The sequence below is a fragment of the Egretta garzetta genome, unplaced genomic scaffold (genome assembly GCF_000687185.1).
Source record: "Egretta garzetta isolate BGI_Z169 unplaced genomic scaffold, ASM68718v1 scaffold13, whole genome shotgun sequence".
NCBI lineage: Eukaryota > Metazoa > Chordata > Aves > Pelecaniformes > Ardeidae > Egretta > Egretta garzetta.
The window spans coordinates 1,844,043-1,866,825 of record NW_009259239.1 but is presented as its reverse complement, the minus strand read 5'-3'; the positions used below and the strand labels follow the sequence as shown (position 1 = coordinate 1,866,825).

Below are 22,783 nucleotides of genomic sequence, written 5' to 3'. Positions count from 1 at the left end.
TTCTATCACCTGTTAATTTTTCTTCCCCTCAAATACGCATTTCCCTTTTTTCATCCCCATTATTTAACCCAACACACTGCTGTTGTGAAACACTTGGATAAAGTTTGGCTGATGTGAGAGGCAGCCTTTGTTTTATATTACTGGTTTGGGTTTTTTTACAAGGAAAATCAGTTCCCTGATTTTTGGAGGAGTTACAGTGAAAATGGTAACCTTAACAAAGTAAGGGGTAGGAGAATGGAGATGAGGCACAGGAGAAGATACGAGGGATGAAGTGTGAATTGAGGCTTATACTAAGGCTGTATTCTCAGACTAGTGTAAGCCAGTACTACTGCTAAAAGAAGCAGCTTCTTCGCTTTCCTCACATGTTTCTGTCCTGGGCCGCCACAAGCATTTGTATAACTACATGGTGAACTGGACAAGGAAGCTGACCCCGCAGGAAATATCTGTTCATAAAAAAGGTATTTTTCAAGCAGATCCTCCCCTGATCCAGCTCACTATGCAGCAACACAACTGTGCTAGCACAAGGGAGAGGACAGTATAGGAGAAAGAAGAGTTAAGAGGAAATTTTTGGATTAAAATAGTCTGGCTGCTAAAAAAGTTTGGATGTTCACTGACCTGAAGCCTAAAAATCTGCCAATAAAATGTCTCCTGCTATTTAATTCTGATGTCTGTGCGCAGCAAATTAGGACTTATTACATGTTCTGTAAACATGTAGGATAGCTCTAATGATATTTGACTCCATCATCATTTTCTCCCCCTACTGGAAATAGTCTGCAAGGTATTGTGATAATTTGCACTTTCAGTATACTTCTGAATAAAAACGGTTTAGAGATTAACTATGGAACTGATAAAGTAACAGTAAACCATCCCACTCAAAAGGGTGGAAAGAGTTTCAAACATGCTAACCACATGTTTGCATTCTCTTTCAGGATTTACTCCTAAGCAGTTTCAATCAAATGTAGTTTTTGAAACTGTTAAGAAGATTACTCGTTATTTCCATGTCTGTTAAGTTTTTTCCCTCATAATTAAATTTGTCCAATAAAAAGACTTAGTCTTGTAGCAGTGGTGGTTATTCTTAAGAAAAGTATGACTTGAATAGCTTGTAAGGTCCATTTTCTAACTACACAATGGATTACGTGTTAGGACTGATGCCTCCAAAGACAGAAAGATACCGAACTTAACATAGGCGATTTTTCAGAAGTTGCTACAAATCCTTCAGAGCACATTACTAAATAGTCAGATTCAAGTGTTCAATGAAGATGTGTTTAAGTTCCAACTTTCGCAAGTTGTTTAAAAAGAGGTATATCTGTGTATTTTAAGATGTAATAAATTTATTGATGAAAGATTTTTTTTGGAAAATTGCATAACTTGCCTATAAGCAATATTCTTAGTCTAATAAAAAAAATTTTTGATCACAGCATCAAACATTTCTGTGAATCACTTCATGTCTCATAAGCAATATAGAAAAAGTAAAGTTTTATAAAGAACAGAAATGAATGAGTGTAGAAAAAAACAAGTTAAAAGCTTGCATACACTATGCAAAACAGTTAAAAAAAGTCAAAAAAGTTACGGCATATACCAGCTTTTCAAGTGGAAGGAATAAAGAGTAACGAGGTATAAAGGTAGCTGAGGTAGAGCATGAGAAGTTTAAAAACAACACAAAATTAAATCAGCAACCAATGCAAGGACTCAGGGCCAGCTGAATGGGGTGCATGCAGATGGTTTGTGCTTACGGTGTTCTGAAATCCTACTGACTGTCCGTGATTGTTAGTACTATTCACAGGTTCCTGATTATTTGCAACTGATTCGGGGATAATTGTTGGATTAAGTACAGCCTTCTTTTCTTTCAGATTAAGAACAAGTCCAAGCTCTGGTAATGGTAAACAAGAAGGTCTGCTGAGGCCAAAAAGTGTGAAATAGAGGTCCACAGCACCACATCGTAATCTCCAGTCATGTGAAGTTCCTAAAATCCAAGAGATTACTGTTAATACAGAGATACAATTTTCTTCTCTCCCATAAATAACACAGTTTAAGTGATCTGGATCCAGAAGAGTATGACATTTTCTGTGCTAAAAATACACTTCCCTCATTATTCCTGCCTCTTATTGACTCAAACTCACCTGACACATCCTCTTTAAAAGGAAGGCCTCAAGTTGTTTACTTTGTAAGCTGGACACATTTAGTAGAACAAGACTGGGAAACTAAGTGCTATAATAACATAATGAAAAATAAAAGGAAAATAATCACACCCATATGCTTTCATTTTTCAAGTTTCACTTTAGGTTTTACTACTGGACAATTAAATAGAACATTTTGTTACCAAACTGGCTTCCCGTATCAGTGGATTTGGTTGCACTTGCCTATGTATTCCATGAAATGTAGTAGGAGCCTTAAGCATGACTGAGATCTGTACCCTCTGGAAACCGCACTGGTAGAGAACACAAACCAGCAATGCATAAACATGCTTTTTGATGTCACTACTATGTCACATATTTCATTGGATACTCGATACTTGAATCTGTATTGATACCGAAGGTATGTATTCTTACTGCACAAAGCAATGCTTCAATGATTTTATTTTTCACTGCAAACTGTGTACTGCTTTTATATCTTCATACACAAATGGTCAAAGTACATTTGGCACCAATCACAACAGAAAGACATCTAACATCTGGTGCAACGCTGCAAATACAGTGATTCTGGTGTTAACTCAGCCCAGCTCTTGACTTATTGCAAGTTTATTGAACATATTGTTCCACAGCAGGAATAGAACTGTATCTGGTAAACAAGATACAGATGTGCCAATTGCCATGTTAATGTGGCTGTGCAAGACTTAGCACAAAATAAAATTACAAGATCTATCCCTGTAATACTAAGTTTCATGGGACTAAATAGTGTTTTGAGTAAGCTTAGCTGTACATAGGCTTACCCAGTTACAAGTAACTCTGATGAGAACTTCATGAACAGCTGGGTAATAGAAGGGTATATGAATATTAATCTGGGCATTTCGTAACATTAAAATACTCTCCAGAGAATGACACATTCACAAATATTAATTTTAAAACTCTTCTAATATTTTAACAATAAATAATTTACTCAACTTTTTAAACTAGGACATCTTAAAATTATGTGATGAATTCCCATTCAGTATCTCTCTCCTTTTCCAGCGGAATAGCTAAGCTTAAATACAACTGGCTGCTGAATTTCTCTGCAATCTTTGGAACTTGTGAGCATTATCAATTTAATGCAGATTAACACAGAAGAAAAAAAAAAAGATTACATATATTAATCAGAGTCTGTTTTCTATTGCATGTGCTTATGTTAAATGAAAGCAATTCATGGCTCTAGAATCACGCAGCTTTAAGCCAGGCTACCAACTTGTCTCAGATTAACAAACATTTTTTCAAGGCACCCTGGAGTGCTACAGTTATCCCTTACAGAAAAAATTGCAACATTATGTCACCTTCATGCACAGAAATTTAAGTACTTCAAGCCCCATGAATCATAATAAGAATGTATACTCTATTTGTTACTTGCAAAAAGGGATAATGGTTGTGAGTAACTTTGAACACTCTTCTCTCAAGAAAAAGGAAAAACTCTGTGATAGGAACATCAAAACTGTTTATTTTCTGTACCTGACAGTTGGCAAATCCTACCAAACTGAACTACTAGTAGTCTCCCCACTTCAACACCTGGAGTGTAGCTGTAAACTTCTAAACACTAAAAATAATGATACACAGAGAACAGACAGCTTTCAATGACCTAAAAAAGCTATATAAACATTTATATGTACTCTGTGTAGTAATATGCCAGATGTTAAAGGGCAGTTTGTCAGGACTGGATAAAACTGCTCCAGTAATGAAAAATGGGTTAATGGTAAAGATGCAAGCCCTTCTCTCATTAAGATCTTTCCTAATCACACAAGGCAAATTGAGTCTTAGGTTTACAATACACTTTTAGAAATCTCATTCAAATTATCTATACAAATGTTATCCTCTCATATTCTCTCAGAGTTTAGTAAAGGAGGACAAAGAGAGACTATCTAATCTAAAGCAAACTGAAGAAAAAGGTAACACAGACACCATCATTTGAGGAAACATTTGCTTTGCACGTCTGAGTCAAAGAGCCATTCTGTGCCAAAGCATATCAAAGCACACTACAGTAGTAGACTAAATAATGAAAAACAAGGTTTGGTATCCTGTGTCACTGAGAAAGTTCTGGAGGTACATATGTGACACTGAACTTCTGAGACTGAATTTTTGAATTCTAGTTATTGAAACTAAGAGAGTTCTTGCCATATTCTGAAGCAAGTCTTTAACACTTACTAAAAACCACCTTACAATAAAAAACCTCCAAACCAACCAACAAACAAACCAAAAACCAACCTGAATTCATCAGTTTCCAAAGTTGATCTACCAAAGCTTCATTACATAAAGGGGACTCCATGTTCTTGGTAAAAGGTGGATTCTTAGTCAGCATATCCAGAATCTTATGCCTGAAAAAGAAATAGTAAAAACCATCTTTATTAAGTCCAAATGAATACACTAAGGATACAAAGTCTGTTCAATTTGCAATATTCTAACAAACGTATTCAAATACAGGATGTATTCCAAAATTTTAACCAATGTTTTATGTTTTCAGCTCTTCCTTCTGTCCACAATACGCATAGACACAGATTTACCATCAGCAATAGAACTTAAAGTTAAAAAGTAAGGTGCAAAGCAGCAGGATGTTATTAGACATAATTTTTAACAGTTAGGTACAAAAATGTAGGCTACATTATGCTCTTCTGTTTAGTAACCATCTTTTTTGCACACTGACTTGATAATTATAAAGAAGGAGCAACATTGGCTAACAAACTCCTTACATACTAACACCAAAGAGATTTTAAATAACTTTAAATGTTTATGGCTGATACAAAATGACAGGACCAAAACCAGTGATTTGCACAGCCTTCTGGAAAGGAACACTACCACCTCCTAAGTTACATCAGTGTACAAAAATTCCGCACTTAGCATGTTTGCTTACAATTTACACACTGAGCTGAAAGTAGATACGTTTGTCCCCACTTGCTTTCTCTACACTTGGCCTTGAAAACATTTTATGAATGAGAATAATTATTTGTTCCATTACTTATTATTTTAACTATTTTTCCTTGTATAGCCAGCTTTCCCCTTGCTGTCTTATGATTTGGAACAAGAACTCTTACAGATATTTTTTTCCTTTTCTTTAAGAGGAGACTTACATATAGCACTAAATTCAAAACTTAACTCCTCTTTAAAAAGATACAAATGAAATCTCCTTCCTACACTGAAGCTAAACCTCCTCTAGTGAGTCTAACTGTATATACTTCCATTAACAAGAATGATAAAAATAAAATAGAGAACAATCTTGCAGCTATGATTTTTATAAGAAACCACCGAGAGAGAGAGAGCTTAGAAGTAATATTATTAATCTTTGAAACTCAGCATTTTAATGGTGGCCATAAAAAGAACGTGTTGGGCAAAACCAATGATTATGAACCTCAGCATTCAAGGGTTTACAATGAATTGGTGAAAACAAAGCTGAAACAGGCAATACTAGAAATTACACCATATTTTCACATGTTATCCTTTCACCCCATCTACAGTCTAACAATTGCTTTACACTCCTTGCTGGCAAAACATTGTGCACACTATGTCTGAACCTTTGCCTTTACGGAATATCACAAAGTCTTTTTGCCATATGCAACATCAGATTTATATACTTTATTTATGATCAGGAAACGACCTCTAACTTCGGACTTCCACCACAGGGGTAGAACATAAAAGACAAAAATAATATAATGGAGAATAAGAACAGAGTATATTAATTTTTGAGATGTTTCAATTTATAGAAAAAAAAAAAAAAAGGTTTGTGAAGAAGTATTAAGCAGTTAAGCATTTGATCTATTCTAGCGATTCCAGGCCAAGAATTTACTTAGTAGTTCCAGCATTAGTAAAAATGCTGACTCTATTAATTCACTAACCTTATGTAGGGTACAGGATCATTCTGAACCATGGTAAGCAGCCACTGTAGTTCTTCATAGCTCCTATCAACTGCAAAGAAAAACAAAATAAAATGCCTATAAACATACATAAACTGGAAGGATTTTGATCAAGACAATCACAAGTTCCTGCATTAGCACACAAAGAGCTTGAATCACTGCAACTGAAGAGGAATTTCATTAATTATAGTGCAAAATCAAAGTAAAAGTTGGTTTATTTTCCACTGAAATAGAAACGTGCATAGAACTCCTTCATGCCTCAATTGTTCAATAACCACCAGTTCACTATTAGCAGGTAACTCTGTCACTTGTGAGCACTGATTAGGAAGATCACAGAGTAAATTATCATCTTGATATTGTGTGCTTCCTGAAATGAAGGCATTCAAATATCCTTTCAACAATCAGAAGTGTAATACTTTCTATAGGGAACAGAGAATAGACAATTCTCATACACAGGAATCTATGGAAGATTATTGTCTATAAATAGGCTAGAAAGAAATCCACAGGGCTTATACAAAACTGCAAGCATACTCCTCTCAGTAGCCTTCCTTAGTTTTTTAAATCAGTATACTTTGCAATTAAAATGTATTTTGAAACTTATCAGCACATGCTTCTAGAAAATTGCTGCCTGACATTGTTGGAAACAAGACCAGCTTGTTTAAAATTTAAATTACATTACAAAATTCCTTTGATTGCCAGTGTAACATTACAAACAGCACAGGATATCATCATCACCAATTACAGAAAAAATGAAAGAATGTTATCTTTTTCTCAGATGCGTAATTGTAAGAATTTACAGCAGCATTCTCTTCTCATTTCCTCAAATCAATGAAGAGCTTGCTTAGGCTTTGCTTTACTTCAGAATTCGGGGTGCATTAATCATTCCTGTACAGACAGCTCCAAAAGCATTTCTGTTGCTTTCCATTTTGTGGTCCTAGCAATGTATTTATTTCTTCCCAAGCCTACCTTATTTTCAGTTCTAAATACCTCAGTTTAACTTTCCTTCTTGATCTCAGTCAGTTTTCAGTCAACAGTTTTTAAATACTTTTCTAGTCCAGCCAATTCTAATACCCATTATTCCCTTGTTACTGCACTAGAGTTAAGTTGCTTTTAAAGGAAGAGGCAACTATTTAAATTATGAGAATTAGCACTTCAGTTCTATTAGAAGTTTTTTAAATACTTTGGACAACTAGAAAATAAGATTTCCTCTTGGCTTGGGAGGAGGCAACCAAGCAATTGAAAACTACATTATAATATTGCTTACAAGATGGCTGAACAGTCTCTTGCAGGCCACTTGCAAGTTAGCTCTGCTCTTCCTACAATCCAACCAGAACAGAACTGGTTATACTGGTAAGCCACTGAACAGGGCTGATAAGCCCTGTTTAGAGGAAGAATGTATTAGCTCACGTTCTGCACCGTTTAGACCATGGCTACACAGTTCTGGATGATGCCAGAGCAAATCTGTATCCATACAGACCAGAACTGCAATCTCAGATTTGCCTTAAAAATTGGAGAAATCTTTGAAAAGATATACTTTTAAGAGATTAGTGATTGCTTGTGCTCCACTCCATGCACAAATGCTTTTCCTGGCAGCTACCTTGCCTGGGATAGAAGGTAGCTAGAACACTGCATACAAAAGTTGTTTTGCACGGAAGAAAAATAATATTGTATAACCATGCAGTGAAGACTCACAACATGGCGAACACAAAGTCACAATCATAAGCAAGCTGCAATTACTTTGACTGCTAACAGAAGGGATTTTAAAATGGTTTTTCATTAGAAAATGAGAAGTCTAGGAGATAAATCCTTTAGGCTGATAGTATTGGATAAACAGAACCAAGAAACACCATACTTTTGTGGTTAAAAAATAAAAGGTCTTTTTTGCTTCTTAAACTTATTTGTGCTTGAAATAAAGTACGTCTTCCCTGCTATTTGCCTTACGGTGTAAACTAGACCTGCTAGACTTCTAAAGCTTTGCTATTAATGCATTTACCCTGCTCTTCAAATTTAAATAGCAACTAACGAAACATTTTGGGGAGCAAAGACAAATTAAACCTGACCTTGGGCAGAACAAATCTTATTAGCCAGAAGAATCACAGAATCATACAACAGCACAGTTTGGAAGGGACCTCAGAAGATCATCTGGTCCAACCTTTCATGGGAAAAGGAGCCTAGATGAGTTATCTAGCACCCCGTTCAATTGCATCTTGAAAACCTCCAGTGGTGGGAACTCTACCACATCCCTGGAGAGGTTGTTCCACTGATTGATTGCTCTCACTGTAAAAAATTTCTTTCTTATATTGAGATGAAACCTCTCCTGGTGCAACTTCTACCTGTTATGCCTTATCTTCTACCTGTTGTTACTAGTGAAGAGAGCGCCTCCATCCTCTTTGGAGTATTGTGATGAGGTCCCTCCAAGCCATCTCTTCTCCAGGAAGAAAAGACCTAACACCTTCAGTCTTCCCTCACAGAGCAGGTTCTCCAGACTGTGATCATCTTTGTGGCTCTCCTTAGGAACCTCTCCAGTGTGCCCACATCCGTCTTGAATTGTGGAGGCCAGAACTGGACACAGTACTCCAGGTGTGACCTGACAAGCACTGAGTAGAGTGGGATGATCACAGCTCTATCACTGCTAGTAATGCCCCCGTAGGTGCAGACCAGGATCCCATTTGCCTTTGCTGCTGAGCACTACTGGCTCATGGCCAGCTTGTTGTCTTTGTTGAACTTGCTTTTGCAAAAACTTTGGTAAAATGCCTTCTGACGTGTTCACCTCACCACCCAGTTTAGCATTACCGGCAAACCTGGTGAGGCTGCTTTCAATGCTGTTGTCCAGATCATTTATGATGATGTTCCCTGGGGAACCCCATTAGTGACAGGCTGCCAGCCTCAGTAAAAAACACTGATCACCATCCTCTGAGTGTGGCCCATGACTCAATTTCCTACCCATCTCACAGACCACTCATCCTGTCTGTATCTTGCCAGTTTGTCTAGGAGAAGGCTGTGGGAAGAGAGATGTGTAGATTTTCACACTTCTGGTAGGCATAAAAATAAGAGATTGCTTTCTGAAGTAAAAATCCTCTTGAGATTTTTTCTAGTTACAAGAGATGGTGTATCAGTTCTCTGAGACCCTAAACTTTAACACAGATGAGATTAGATAATCATGGATATTTATTTAGAACAGTTTGTTGTGACCTCTTATAAATATGCAACTGCTTTGTTGCGTACATATAATTACTAATAGTCATATAACTATCAGAAGCTAACTTAAAAAAGTTAATAAACTTTGTTCACTTCAAGGCAGTTTAAATCAACTGTCCAAGTCCTTATATGCTGCCTCAAGCATTTTACAGAGTTATCATGTCTCAAAAAAAGCCTTACTATTAACAGCAAAGAAAACAACTTATTCAGTTCCACAGAGAAATGATTTCTTTTAAAGTAACTTTAAAAAAGGCAGTGGGATTCCTACCCTGAGAGCTGATAGAAAAACATGGGAGTTCCACACTGCCCCAGAAAACAGACTTTCCTTTTTATGGAAATTACAAAATCTGTCAGCTTCCTTTACAAGAACTGTTAAAAAGCCAGCTTTGGCACAAGCAACAGGCATTTGATAGCTGCTGGTTCATATCCAGTATGAACTGGAAACCAGGTAACTGGGAACAACGAGAATCAGACCTCTTGGCAATAGACAGCCAATCATTTCTCCTTCCAAAGCCAGGTTTAGAGCTCCACGAGACAAGCACTGCTAATTTCTATACTGGTAGCTGAAGAAGTCAGCACACTGAGCTTCCGGATTTACCCCTCCACCAAAAACTTACCAGTCTTACAGCAGGAGCAGAAGCTAATGTGTTCAGTGCTGGAAGGTTGTATTTGAGAAATGATACTGATGACCAGTTAGACAGTAGACTGTGTTGTGAATTGTAGTGACTTTACAGCAGATAGATATTTGCATCTGCTACCTCTGCATCAGAGAAAAAGTCAGTGGCAAGGGGCAAGGCAGTTAGGTGCAGTAATACTCTAATCCATCATTTCCAGATCTCACAGCAAGCTCAGCCAAAAATTACATTCAGCTCAACCAGTGTTTTTTTCAAGTAATCTTTCTACCACTTTTTACCATTCAAGTTTTACCTTCCTGTAGAGTATTTCAAGCAACTTACCCTATCTTGCTTATACAGCAACCAATTTGATCAGCTGTTTTAAAGATGTACTATATTACTTGGCAGTACAAACACTTTCTATTCAGGTCAGTTATTAACTATAACCACTATCCATAAAAAGTCAAGAATTTAATGAGAAAACATTATTTCTATCAGTTTGTCTTTCCAAAGGGTGGGATGAATTAGCAAGGAGATTGTTCTAAAGGAAGCAGGCTGATGAGTAAGCTTTCCATTCTCCAGCAAATCTTTCCACTAACACTCTGTAAAGGGAGGAATAAAGCAAGCAGCCTAACAGACAGAGATGCACAGCACCAGCAGAGTGCTGCATTCTAGCTGGGTATCACTCACTGGGTCACTAAATGGTACATGTGCAGTGGGTTATGGATCCAGAATGCCAGGTGAATTACAAGACTGAGGACTAAGCCTGAGCATTCTGCTCAGTGCACAGCCTCCCTTGAAGTTACTAGTTTTTCTGCATGGCAGTCTGGTTTCAGTCTGTAAGCATAGATCCAAATTCTGCCAGATGCATTCACTCAAAGACTCCAATAGCCTTAAAACCTCCAATTGCCTACCTAGTTTGAGAAGTCTTCAGACAGAATGACAGCAGTAAGATCAAAGTAATAAAGCCCTTATAAAAAAGAGAAAACAATTATTCATAAAAAAAAAAGGAAACTCTCCACTACCCTGAAAATTAAAACATTAAATTTGAGGCAGAGTAATTAGAAGTCTAGAATCACCAGCCTGCTCACAGAGGAAGTACTGAAGGATTTGGCCACTTTGATAGGGATAACCATTCAAACACAAGAACTGTCACAAATCTGCTGATGCCCTGGTTTCAGCTGGGATAGAGTTGATTTTCTTCATAGTGGCTTGCATAGTGCTGCGGTTTGGACTTAGAACAAGAATGTTGATCACTATCAACAAGAATGTTGATAACACACTGGTGTTTTTAGTTGTTGCTAAGTAGTGCTAAGACTAGCCAAGGAATTCTCAGCTCTCAGCTCTGCCAAGAGCATGGGAAGCTGGGAGGGGGCACAGCCAGGACAGCTGACCCAAACTGACCAAAGGGCTATTCCACACCATACGATGCACAGCATATAAAGCTGGGGGAAGAAGAAGGAAGGGGGGGATGTTCGGAGTGATGGCGTTTGTCTTCCCAAGTAACCATTACGTGTGATGGAGCCCTGCTTTCCTGGAGATAGCTGAACACTTGCCTGCCCAAGGGAAGTAGCAAAATAAAACAGCTGAACAGAGAAAAACTAACCCAAATAAATGAACAGGTCAATGTAGTACTAAATTCATTATATAAAATGCAATTCATTAAAGCTCCAATTTCTAACTGCTGCTAGAAAATCTGTCAGGATTGAATTTCAACTTCAAAAGGCATTTGAGAGAAGGACCTGCATCAGTCAACTAAGATAAAGACAACATTAAAAGAATGGAAACATCTCACAAACATACACTATGTGTAAGGAATGGCAAAGCCGAATCAACCAATAACCATTAAAATAATCTAAGTTTCCAAAATTTATAACGATAAGATGCATGCAAAAACCAAAATAAAGATATTAGCAAGAAGGTAAAGCAAAACTAAGAGCTTTGACTAGCAATTATTGATGAACTCAACTGAATCAAAATCACTGAAAATAAAGTGTTAAAAGAAATTACAAAAACCCCTTACCACTACTCATTGTGCTGTCTACTCATTATTTCAAAACTTAGGTATGATTTGCAAGACACTGAGAAACAATGCTCACCACATCTTCATAAAACTTGCATACTCTAGGACAAAACATTAATAGCAATCTCAGCTTCTTATCAATATGTCTGTCATCACACAGGCTCTTCTGGTGGACAGTATTTCAACCTAATATTAAGGAGGTAAGTATTACACTTTTCTACTACATCATGAGTGTTACAAAGTGTCAAAATACTTGAAAAAAGTACCTTTTGTGTAATCAACGACAGCCTCCAATGCTGCTATTCGGACATCTATGAAGTGCCCATATTCTGCATATGACTTGAAGAGAGCAGGGTCACTTGGGACATGACCATTCTTCTGAAGCACTCGAATGGCTTTTAAACAGCTAGATATGGTAGAAAGAGGAAACTTACATTAGGTTTCTGGAATGCCAGCCAAGAAGAATAAAATTACTTTCTTCAAAATCAAGTACTGCAATTTTCCTAGAATTATATTATCCAAATTAACACATTACAATTACTTTCACAGCATTAATACATAGCTCTCATTAACTCTGAATTAGGCAGAAACACAAAGAAAATTCCCCACCATGTCAAATCCATTGTTTGGTTTCAGTAGAACTGTACTAACTTACGGAGAAAATACATCTCAGATTATGTTGTGTACTCTACAGATAGTTACAAGGCTACCTTTTGCAAAACTTTCATAAATGTTCTTCTTAAAGAGGTACAAGCATGATAAACTTATGCCTGCTATTAGAAGTCTACACTTCTAATGTTGAAAAACAAAGCAATCAAGACAAACTTGCACTACCAGCTTTTGGAAATTGGAAGGAATTTTACATTTAAGAATAAGACACACATGCTAAAATCTCAAATACTAATTACAGAAGGGTACATAAAACCCAAAAAAGTAGCATTAATGAGTCTGCTCTCATCATGTGTACAACCACTATTAAGCCACACCTGACTGTAATGGTATGCCTGTAACTGGGAAGAAGCTTCTCCATATTTAGGAAACGGGTAATTTCCTCAAGAATAAGTCGAACATCAGGATTTAAGTTATCCAACGTTCGAACTTCATTGTTCACACTGACTGCAGGAGTTACAGAGTTGGCTAGGGCATCAATCAGCTCAGCACGATAGTAGTTGTCTGAAAACTAGATAAAAACAGCATTTAAATACAAGCAAATATAACAATATATATTCTTTAAAAGATAAGAAATGTCAAAGCACTGTTACAGAACAAGTTCTTAAAACAAAAACCATGTGAGAAACTGCATGAGAAAGCAAAACAGGAATAAACTTGCTCTGAAAATGGACTTGAGAGCGACCGAGCAAGCAGACATACTATCAATCATTAATCTTCACTCTGTAGTGAGAGTATATTAATATGAGCATATTAATAGTAAGACACTGATTTATAGAAACGGAAAAATCAGGCCCTGAACATTTTCCAGATATGGAAAATAAAAGCCATTATTTCTAAATGTAAGCATCTAAAACTACCTGTCTGTTTCTATATTCAGTACCAAGGTTACCAAGGTTAATGGGTGCTTAGCTCCTCAGAAAATAAGTTAGTTTATCTAGACAGCAATTTCACAAGTTTCTAAGGTGAACTAATGGGTTCGCTACTGCTTAGTGAGGAAAATCTTGCTTCTTCATTCTCTCCTTTTACCTGGGCTCACAGTTTCACCCCTTCCATTGTGCTGGCTTTTGCATTTGTTGGTTGTGTTAATTTAATAAGCAGCAAAAAGTATAAAAATAAAATTTGAAAAGTAGCAAGAAGTACCAGATTTGAGTTTTAGTTAATTCAGTCTAAACAAACCCAGTATCTGTCAGATCCAGCAGAAGATGTCAAATACACGCATGGAAGGGACACGTGGAAAAGTGAGGTGGGATCTCTCCTTTGGCGCTGGGGAGATGTTAGCACAGGTCACCTCATTCTGCAACTGCTGGTGCTTGCATTCACGTGTCTAATTCTACCTCTCCACCCTCTATCATTCTCTTATTTTAGTAATCTTATAACAAGTGTCTTGTTACAGTATGTGTTTCTACACACAAGAAAGTGAGGCTTAAGAGGCTTCTGATTTGTTCCACTTAACTTTGGGTACTTCATTGGGAAGATTATGCTAGGCTCCTAGCAGTTGTAGACTTTCTCTGTAGCTAGGGAGATGGGATTTTGTATCATCTCAGGATCTTAAAGGTCCTCCAATCATCCTTCAGAGGTGGTCTGTGTGGGAAGGATCTTTAGATGACAACACTTCCAACTCGGATGCCTCAATTTAGCGATGGAACAATATTAACCCGGGTTTCAACTGTTATTTAACTAGATGAAGACAATGCAGTTCTGTGAGCTAGAGCTGACATTCAGAACCCAGAATCCGAGAGTCGTGTGTATCACAGAATCACACAGAATGACAGAATGGCAAGGGTTGGAAGGGACCTCAGGAGATCATCTAGTCCAACCCTCCTGCTAAAGCAGGTTCACCTAGAGCACGTTAAAGAAAAGATTATTTCCTTTCCTTGCTCTTTCAAATACTCTTCTCAAGGTGAGAAAAAAACCCAACAAACCAGTGCTTAACTTTGCGTGCCACGTGTTAGCCTCATGCACATTTTCTGAAAACGCATGGGTCTTTTGAATGAGAAAGAGTAAAGCAAGAAAGTATGTGTGCAAATGAAGACAGGCAGGTCCTCAGTAAATCAACAAGAACAAAGAACTTTGAAAAACCCAAGAAATGCTGCTATAGAACATTCTGTAACATTTACTGTTTAGTTTAGTGTATCATAACTCATTTTCATAAACTCTCCTAGCCAGATATTTACATTAGTGGCATAAAACATCATGCAGCATATTAACTAAGGCTTTTTTCAACAAAAAAGAAGTGAGAGATTAAAATAAACACATTCTTTACCTTATTCTTCCTGTTATCATTATACTTGATCAAATCCAAAATAAACATTAAAACCTCCTTAGGACAGAGGTTGTGAACATCTCTCAGAAGGGCCATGGCAACAGGCATAGTCTGTGTAATAAAATTAACACTAACATCATTCGTACATCTGGGAAATGATAGTTACACCCGGAAAAGAGCTACATCCTGAAAATGAGCAATTAACAATTTTACAATAGGAAATCTCTGAAAAGTTGTACTTAAATACTTTTTGAAAGTCACACCACATGCTATATAATTTTCAGATCAAATAAACTATGTAATTATTGCTCAATAATGCAGACATTTGAAAAAACTCTATATCCAAGAAACGACTCTCAAGTTAAGGCACTATCAAAAAGATAACAAATGAAAAATAATGGAACACAGAAAATTATGATGGAACTAATTCTGAGACAGACACTCAATTTGGGTGTTTTCATGTGAACATGATGTCTAAGCTTCCATTACCACTGAGAGGTATAGATTCAATCCAGTCAGGGAAGCCTACAGAATTGTTAGCCAGACAGGTATTAGCCTGATTAGGTATTTATTTTAGAATGAGCTAAGTAGCTCTCTTAGGCTCCACTCAGATTTAGCAATCTTAGTCTAGATTTATAAACTTGGGACATGGGATTAAAAGGGAGAAAAGTGTAAGATTTAGTGGGAAAGACTGAACAATAACAAAAAGATCACAAAAATACAAAAGAAGGTCCAAGAAAGACACTGGTAGGGACAAGGATGAAGCAGTTTTGGACAGAGTAAGAAAACAAAATTCAAGTTTTCTCCATAATCAGGAATACAAAATCTGTGAAATAAGAGCTCAATCATCCAATAATTAGAAAGTGAACATTTAGAGAAACTGTCATCCACTTTGTTATCCACTATACAACTAATAACTCTAGGTCCCAATAAAAAAAAAACTGCATTAACATTAAAATAAGCTGCAGCAATACATGATGTTGACAATTAATAGAAAGGAGAGGGCAAGAAGGATTATGCAGTGCCTTGAACTTAAAAGCCCACCAAAGATATGATTTATGAGATTTTATTTGGAGTATGATATCATTGCCACTAATGAATAAAGACAGCTGCTAAATAGATAAAATGAGTAGCTTTGTTACTGGGCAATAAATTCTATTTAAGAAGGAGCTCACAAATATTTACAAATAACTATGATATGTACTCCATTCCTCTGAAGAAACTGCTAATTTAACTTCAGCTACTGGGAAAAAATTGCTAAAATTGTTAACTGATTTTTGACTAAGACGGAACAAACAGATGCCATGTGAGAAAGAACTAGGTATTTTGAATTTTTATGAAGGGGTAAAGCAGGACTGCTCTATCCAGGTTTCTGTAGTTGTCAACCGTAGGAACATTTTTTATTTTGACATTTCTTTTAAAATGTTCAGTGAAAAAAATAAATTTTACCTTTTGCAGAAAGTAGCTTTGAAAGTTCATGAAGTTGTTGGTCTTCACAATGTTTGGACAAGTCTTACAACAAAACATTCGGGTAAAGAGTGACTTCATGGCTGGTGGTCCTGTCCATGTACTTACCATGGAATTGGCAATCTGTATATTTGGGGGAGAAGGGAAATCGTATTAATATCACCACTGCAAGTTTAGCTTGGCTGCAGAAAAATACACATTTCCCATAATCAACAAGGATAATTGCCAAGAACGTACTGTCCTTCAAATAGATACATATTTTCATCAATGTATTATCCTGTATTAGCTAAGTTTTCACTGCCAAAAAAACTGCTTTTGTGCCGTCCCAGCATCCTGGGCTTCATAGATTTGCTGTATGGAGCAATGAAAGCCTGCAGACAAGAACACCTATGCCTGATGACAGATTAAGCCTGACTTAAAACTAAGGAAAAATCAGACAAGAATGAATTTGATGATTTCTTTCTAAATTATTTAGCTTGTTTCAAAGGGTATACATATGCAATCAGAGAAAGAAAAGCAAGAGGCTATCTGAAGATGGGTAGTGACTCATTTCACCATTGGTCTTACTTCAGATGGGTCCTTTATTACAGAAGACTCATTTCCCATTAAGCCAGGCTTCAAAGGAAAGTCAGAGAGAGAAAATACTGCGATCTGACTAGATGTTCCCTTTGCAATAACTGAAGTCTTCAAAGTAAAGATGCAGGCATAGCTTTTTCTGTAAACTACCTAATGACTCTTCCTGCAGAGGAATCTTAATCCCAAAGACTGCTTAGAAACCATGATGATGAACTTAAAACTGCAAATGGGAATTTATGTAGCAGTGTAAAATAAAACCCAACCCCAAAAATATTATCAAAGGTTACTATATTTACAAGATATTCACTATTCCATTAATACTGAGGTGTAAACTTTTTAATATTTTTTAACTTCTACTTATTTTAAGCATTTCATTTGCAAAATCTGTAGATTAACAACAGTATTTTCAAATTAAATCAACCGTAGTCAAATCAGCATCTTTTCAGTATAATGTGTTCTGACTCATCTGAATTTGTCTTTAAATACTGACAGAATCCAAGTTTTCTGTTTATTCTACTGATGTACTACACACTCTGAATTACATGCATTTGCACATTGCCTGCACCATAACACGAGTAGCCTGTCTTGAATTATTTCTATTTATATTAAAGACAGCAGGTACACTCTAGTTCTGCACCCTTTAATTCAGTATAGCATAAAAAATTGGCCTAAAATGTAATGTCACACATAGCTATGAAACTCCTCGATGTTTGGGATGGGGGGGCAGTTGGTGGTGGTGGTGCTTTTTTAAAACTTCACCAACACTGCAATGGATCTGCATGGAATCACCAGCCTGCATACTCCGAGGAATTAATATTGTAACATTGTTTTCTCCATTCTCTGTAGGGTTATTTGTCATGAACTACTCAGAAAAGCATTCGTGTGCACACATGCGCACACACACATCCACTAACTTCTTTATCAATGAGGATTTAATGTGCTCCCTGGATACTTTATGCCTGAGAGACTGAGATGCTGTTTTACAACGAAGTATACTGTACATTTAGAATGTGCAGTAAATTCAGTTTTACAATTACATTATCACCTATCATTTCTTTGTATAAACATGAGTACACCAAGAACGTTTCATAATGGTAACCGCAATCCAGCTAGAAGTTGCCAATCAACAAAAAAGAACCCTCCCCCTAATAAACATGACAGACTTGGTTTTTTTTCAATAAAGAATACAAATCCTGAATATTTACAAGCTGTGGAAAATTAAGCTGAGTTAACGAAAACAGGAAGTTTTTCTTATGAACACCCTGATGTTGGAACTAGTAATAGAATATATTACACTTTCCTCCTAGGTAACCTAAATAAACCTATCTACAACTCTGTCCTGCCATGCTCCTTCACCTTGATTCAATGTCACAGCCACGCTTTTTGCTTAGCTTTATAATTTTTTCTGTAAGTCAACAACCTTATCCGTAGACCCAAGATTTTTCATACAATTACAACAGAGCAAAACTGGTTATGATTATCTGCAGCCCAATTGCCTAAGAATACAAAGTAAACACAGAGAAAACTGCATTTAAGCATTGCAACAACTGCTCTTTTAGTATTTACCTGTGGAATATACACATTTAAACATTCCAAGTGAATTTATTATGAAACGTATATATTTTAAGACAGATACTGGCAGTACCAATACTAGCACATACACTGGCAGTATTACATCAGCATTTCATAATATTAAAATACTTTGTCACCAACATTTCTTGGATTTTGATTTCCAAAATATGGCCACAGGAATTATTTCTGTATAGGTACTGAATTATTCTCAACAGGTACATGTCAGAAAACAAGCTATACGCCAATAATTTGAACTCTGTAAGTAGTCAACAAGTATCCCTTTATGTCCATAGCAGTATGTCTATAACATTCCTTTTCAGAAATTCTTATTCTTCTGTGTTTCCACCCAGTTGTTTTACAGGGTTCTCTAGTTTTCATTCTTAATGCTAATTTTGTGTCTAAATAAAAAAGGTCTTCCCTTTTCAAGGAAATTATTTGGGTTTTTAATATTTAATTGCAGACCAACATGTTTATTTTGTGCCCCTACCAAACCTGAAACAATACTGAGCAGCAATCTGAATTCACATTAGACATACAGACGAATTTCAGCACTTTAGAGTTCTCAACAGACAAGCCAAGGAACTTCCCAGTAAAATAAAAAAATACATTTTGGGCTCCAAAAAAGATTAAACAAAAGTCTTTTATTTCTGCCACTTAATGAAATCTGGAAAAATCCCTTGTGGTTTTCATGTCTGACATCTCAATTTTGACAATTATGAAAGCCTTCTGCAGTCTCCATTTACAGACTAAAATAATACAGGTTTCCTTTCAAATCAGTCATGTTAAAAATACTTGGCAAACACTTTTAAGAGGCTAAATATCAAGCCAGTTTAAGAACCGTGATGAGTTTCGACCCATTTTCAAACGTTTACAGCGTCTAGCAGATTTCTTCCCTAACTCCCATCTACTCAACCTCACCTTTGCAAGGCAGAAGCAGGCCAGCATTCTCACTCGGTAGAAGCATTGTTCTTGTTCTAATATATCAGTCAGTGCAAGCCGTGATGCTGGAGTAGGGAACTTTTCCAGCGCCAGAATGGCTTCTTCTTGTGCAACCACATCTCTCTCGTATCGAAGCTGATACTGCCACATGAAATCAGATTGTTCAAATTCTACCTTCCTCAGTACTGACATATCAGGGTCTATTCTTATCCAGAGCAAAGGGGAATCAGCACTAAGACAGACATGAAAAACATTAATAGTTTACAACATTTCAAGACTATAGAAATTCAAAAGATGTTCTAATTTGTTATGAGTTATTTCTAAAGTATTTAGAGTCAAAGAACCGTAAGAGAAACTAAGTTAGAGGGGACTTTTTAAAGTCACCTGGTCCACCTCCTGCTTCTAGGATGGCAGTTCTATGGCCTCCCAGGGCAATCTGTCCAAACCTCTAATTTGTCAAAGAGAATACAATGTTTTAGTATTTTTAACCTACTGACCTGCGTTCATGGTAATCTACTGTATATTCTCAATATATTTAATTGTCCTTCCTTAGACACCATTAACTTTCATAGGTGAGCAGCATTTTATCACCTTCTACAGTTTAAGATTACCAAAAAAAAAATCCAACAAAGAAAACCTGGTGGTAAACACCCAATTTTTTATATACTACTTTTTATCAATAGATGTGAAAGTGCTTTACGAACACACACATGCTGTGATGTTGAAAGCTAACAAGGGTCACCATGCACATGCACAGAATTGCCAAGCCAAATGACAATACAAGTGAAAGTATCAACAGACAGGATTCAAGTTTTAGCCCTACAGATAAAATTACTCAGTTATATTCCACTCAAAGAAGCATTATATACTTTAATATTCACATAGCACCATGACAGCAGAAATCATTTATGGGAGCAACAAGCACAAACTATACAATGAAGTCTCTTAGTCAGTCTTCCACATAAAATTGGTAACACCAAAATAACAGACACAGCATTAGGAAAGAGTTTGGAATGATAAAAAGAGCATCATAAATATGAGGCGTGTTTCTATATACATTTGTAGAATATCTAAGATTACTGTCAAGATAGCAGTTAGAGAAGAAAGGATAGTGAAAAGAAGAGTACATACACAGGGTTAAGAAGAATAGAAAAGAATGAACATTATTGTATATGTTTGGAGCAGGGGAGTCCAAACTGGACAAAAGAATGACAGCATTGCAGATTAGAAGGTTAGCAGATAAAGAAAGCTTAAGTGACTTGCATAAAATCATAAACCAGTTCAAAGGTAGTTTTGAGATGATTACTATGGTCACAGCTCAGTGTATTGCAATTGCAAGCTGAACATAACTGATCAGAACTACTCACAAATACTTATGCTAATTGCTCTTAAATACAATTCAAAACCTATTTATTCATATGTCAACTATAATATATATTTACTTGCTCAATGAAAATAACCCTTACAAAATTATTTCTCATCATATTTTAGATGAGGCTGAATCTCCAACACTTTTAAGGTGACAAGCAATCTATCCTTCTTCAGAGAGACACCATCAGTGTTCAAGAGGAGATTATTTACTTCCCTCAACCAGCACAAGGTATCAACACCTTCAGTATTCCTGAGAGCAATGCTGGCTACAACCCAAGGAGGGTAAAGCGGGTATTTACATTGAGCAAGAATTTGTTTCCAAAGAGCAAGTTTTCAGTTCCAACTGAAATTAATGCCAGTATGAATTTCAGTACGAAGCATTTCATCACTTATTTTCCATGGAAAAGGATTCTTCCGGAATTAACCACAGATTTCAGGAACTTGTCTATCTTAGTGCTGGTTAAATGGTCTTCACTGAGGTCCAACAAAAATTACTCTTAACTTTGTTTCAAGCAAATTCTTGTTTACATTTTACCTATAAATTCAGCTGAAAGATATCATTAGAAATGTGTAAGAAAGAATCAAGTAATTTATTCTATCACCTTATCGTGCCTAAGATTCTTTTTTTAAAAACTGGTTACAGTAGTTAACCCATACATTTTACACTTCACCAGCATTTTCCCAGCTACACAGGAAAAGTCTCAAAAGAAGGCAAAGAAATGTGGCATGGTCTTGAAATTTGCCAGTTATATAATGAAGTACAACATTACTATCAAATCCTTCAAAATGGCATGCTTTGGACAAGGCGAGCATGGCTCAGTCTCACACTGAGAAACTCTAACAAGCGAACTTACTCCATAGCAGAAAGGTCCATGTCCACCTCTTCTCCATTCATCAGTGGAATCTTTTTCTTCTTATTTCTATTAAAAAAGAGAAAATAGAAAAAAATAGGTATTTAAAAAATTACCATACTAGCCACAATACGTTTACAAATGGAACTTAAGCCTGCAAAAGTAGTCTGTGTATTTCACCACACTGAAAAATAATGCTCTCTCCAGCAAAAAATATTCACGAAGTCGAGCTGTGCATCGGTTTTGTTCAACTAATAATCCCAATACTTTACACGGGCTTAAACTTGACTCCCACCATCTTTACAATTACATGTAAACATACAACTTTAAGAAGTAAAGGTCAAAATAGTTATTAAAAGGCATTAGGAAACTGAGAGCATCTATTTGGGAATTAGGTTCCTTTTCTTGCTCATTAGGTTGAGTGAACAGCCCTGGCACTCTTAACAGAAAAGGAAAACTGTGCTTCATTTATATATTTTCACTTGAGGTACTCTTCTGGCCTTCATTTGTCCTCCCTCTGATTTTTCTTTCCCATTCAAAGGCATTTTGAATAATTTGCTTACTTTGAGCGTTCATTCAACTCATTCTATATAAATAAGCTCTTTATAAAACTTTTATAAAATATAAGACCTTTGCTTATAACTAAGAACTGCATATAAAATACAAAGTTTCTTGCTGTCCATAAGCAGTCGTAATTTCTATTTTCTCCCCTTACATGACAGGTAAATCTTACTGAATAAGATCAACAAAATATAAACAAAATTTTAAAAGCATATATTTAGCATCAATGCACTATATGTTTTCATATACCCATACTAAAAATAGTTGCAGTTTGTATTTTAATTCTTACCTTCTGCTTTTAGAATGGCAAGGTATATCATGTTTAAGACTGTTTTCTTCAATCTGCAATGTATGGTTGAATGATCCATCAAGTTCTTGCACCGTCACTTTAAGAGGACCCTTCAAGTTCACAAGATTTTGTTATTCACATTAAAATTATGCTTATTAAGGTATACATCATACTTGTAGATGTATGTAAAATATGGAAAATCGACCTTACCACATATTTCTGAGTTCCAGGAGATGTGTAGTCTTGTTTTATTTCCAATTCCAATACATTCCTTTTTCTATTAAATGCAAAGCTACCATAAAATTTCACCACTCCGCTCTGATCCCTAATAAGCAATATAGGAATTCTAGTGCACAATGCAG

General features: G+C 36.3%; 1 protein-coding gene across 3 annotated transcripts in view; it reads right to left on the bottom strand.

Annotated features, from left to right (window-relative positions):
- Positions 1–22,783, bottom strand: part of TAF2 (TATA-box binding protein associated factor 2) — a 62,714-nt gene that overhangs the window by 12,857 nt on the left and 27,074 nt on the right. For all 3 annotated transcript variants that reach the window (XM_009635982.2, XM_035891593.1, XM_035891594.1), the window contains 11 exons: positions 22,632–22,746; positions 22,422–22,531; positions 21,575–21,640; positions 19,329–19,581; positions 16,245–16,385; positions 14,796–14,906; positions 12,847–13,040; positions 12,127–12,266; positions 6,008–6,077; positions 4,386–4,495; positions 1,734–1,963 (listed from right to left, as the gene is read on the bottom strand). In XM_009635982.2, coding sequence (XP_009634277.1) covers positions 1,734–1,963; positions 4,386–4,495; positions 6,008–6,077; positions 12,127–12,266; positions 12,847–13,040; positions 14,796–14,906; positions 16,245–16,385; positions 19,329–19,581; positions 21,575–21,640; positions 22,422–22,531; positions 22,632–22,746 — 1,540 coding nt within the window. The remainder of the gene's footprint in view (positions 1–1,733; positions 1,964–4,385; positions 4,496–6,007; positions 6,078–12,126; positions 12,267–12,846; positions 13,041–14,795; positions 14,907–16,244; positions 16,386–19,328; positions 19,582–21,574; positions 21,641–22,421; positions 22,532–22,631; positions 22,747–22,783) is intronic.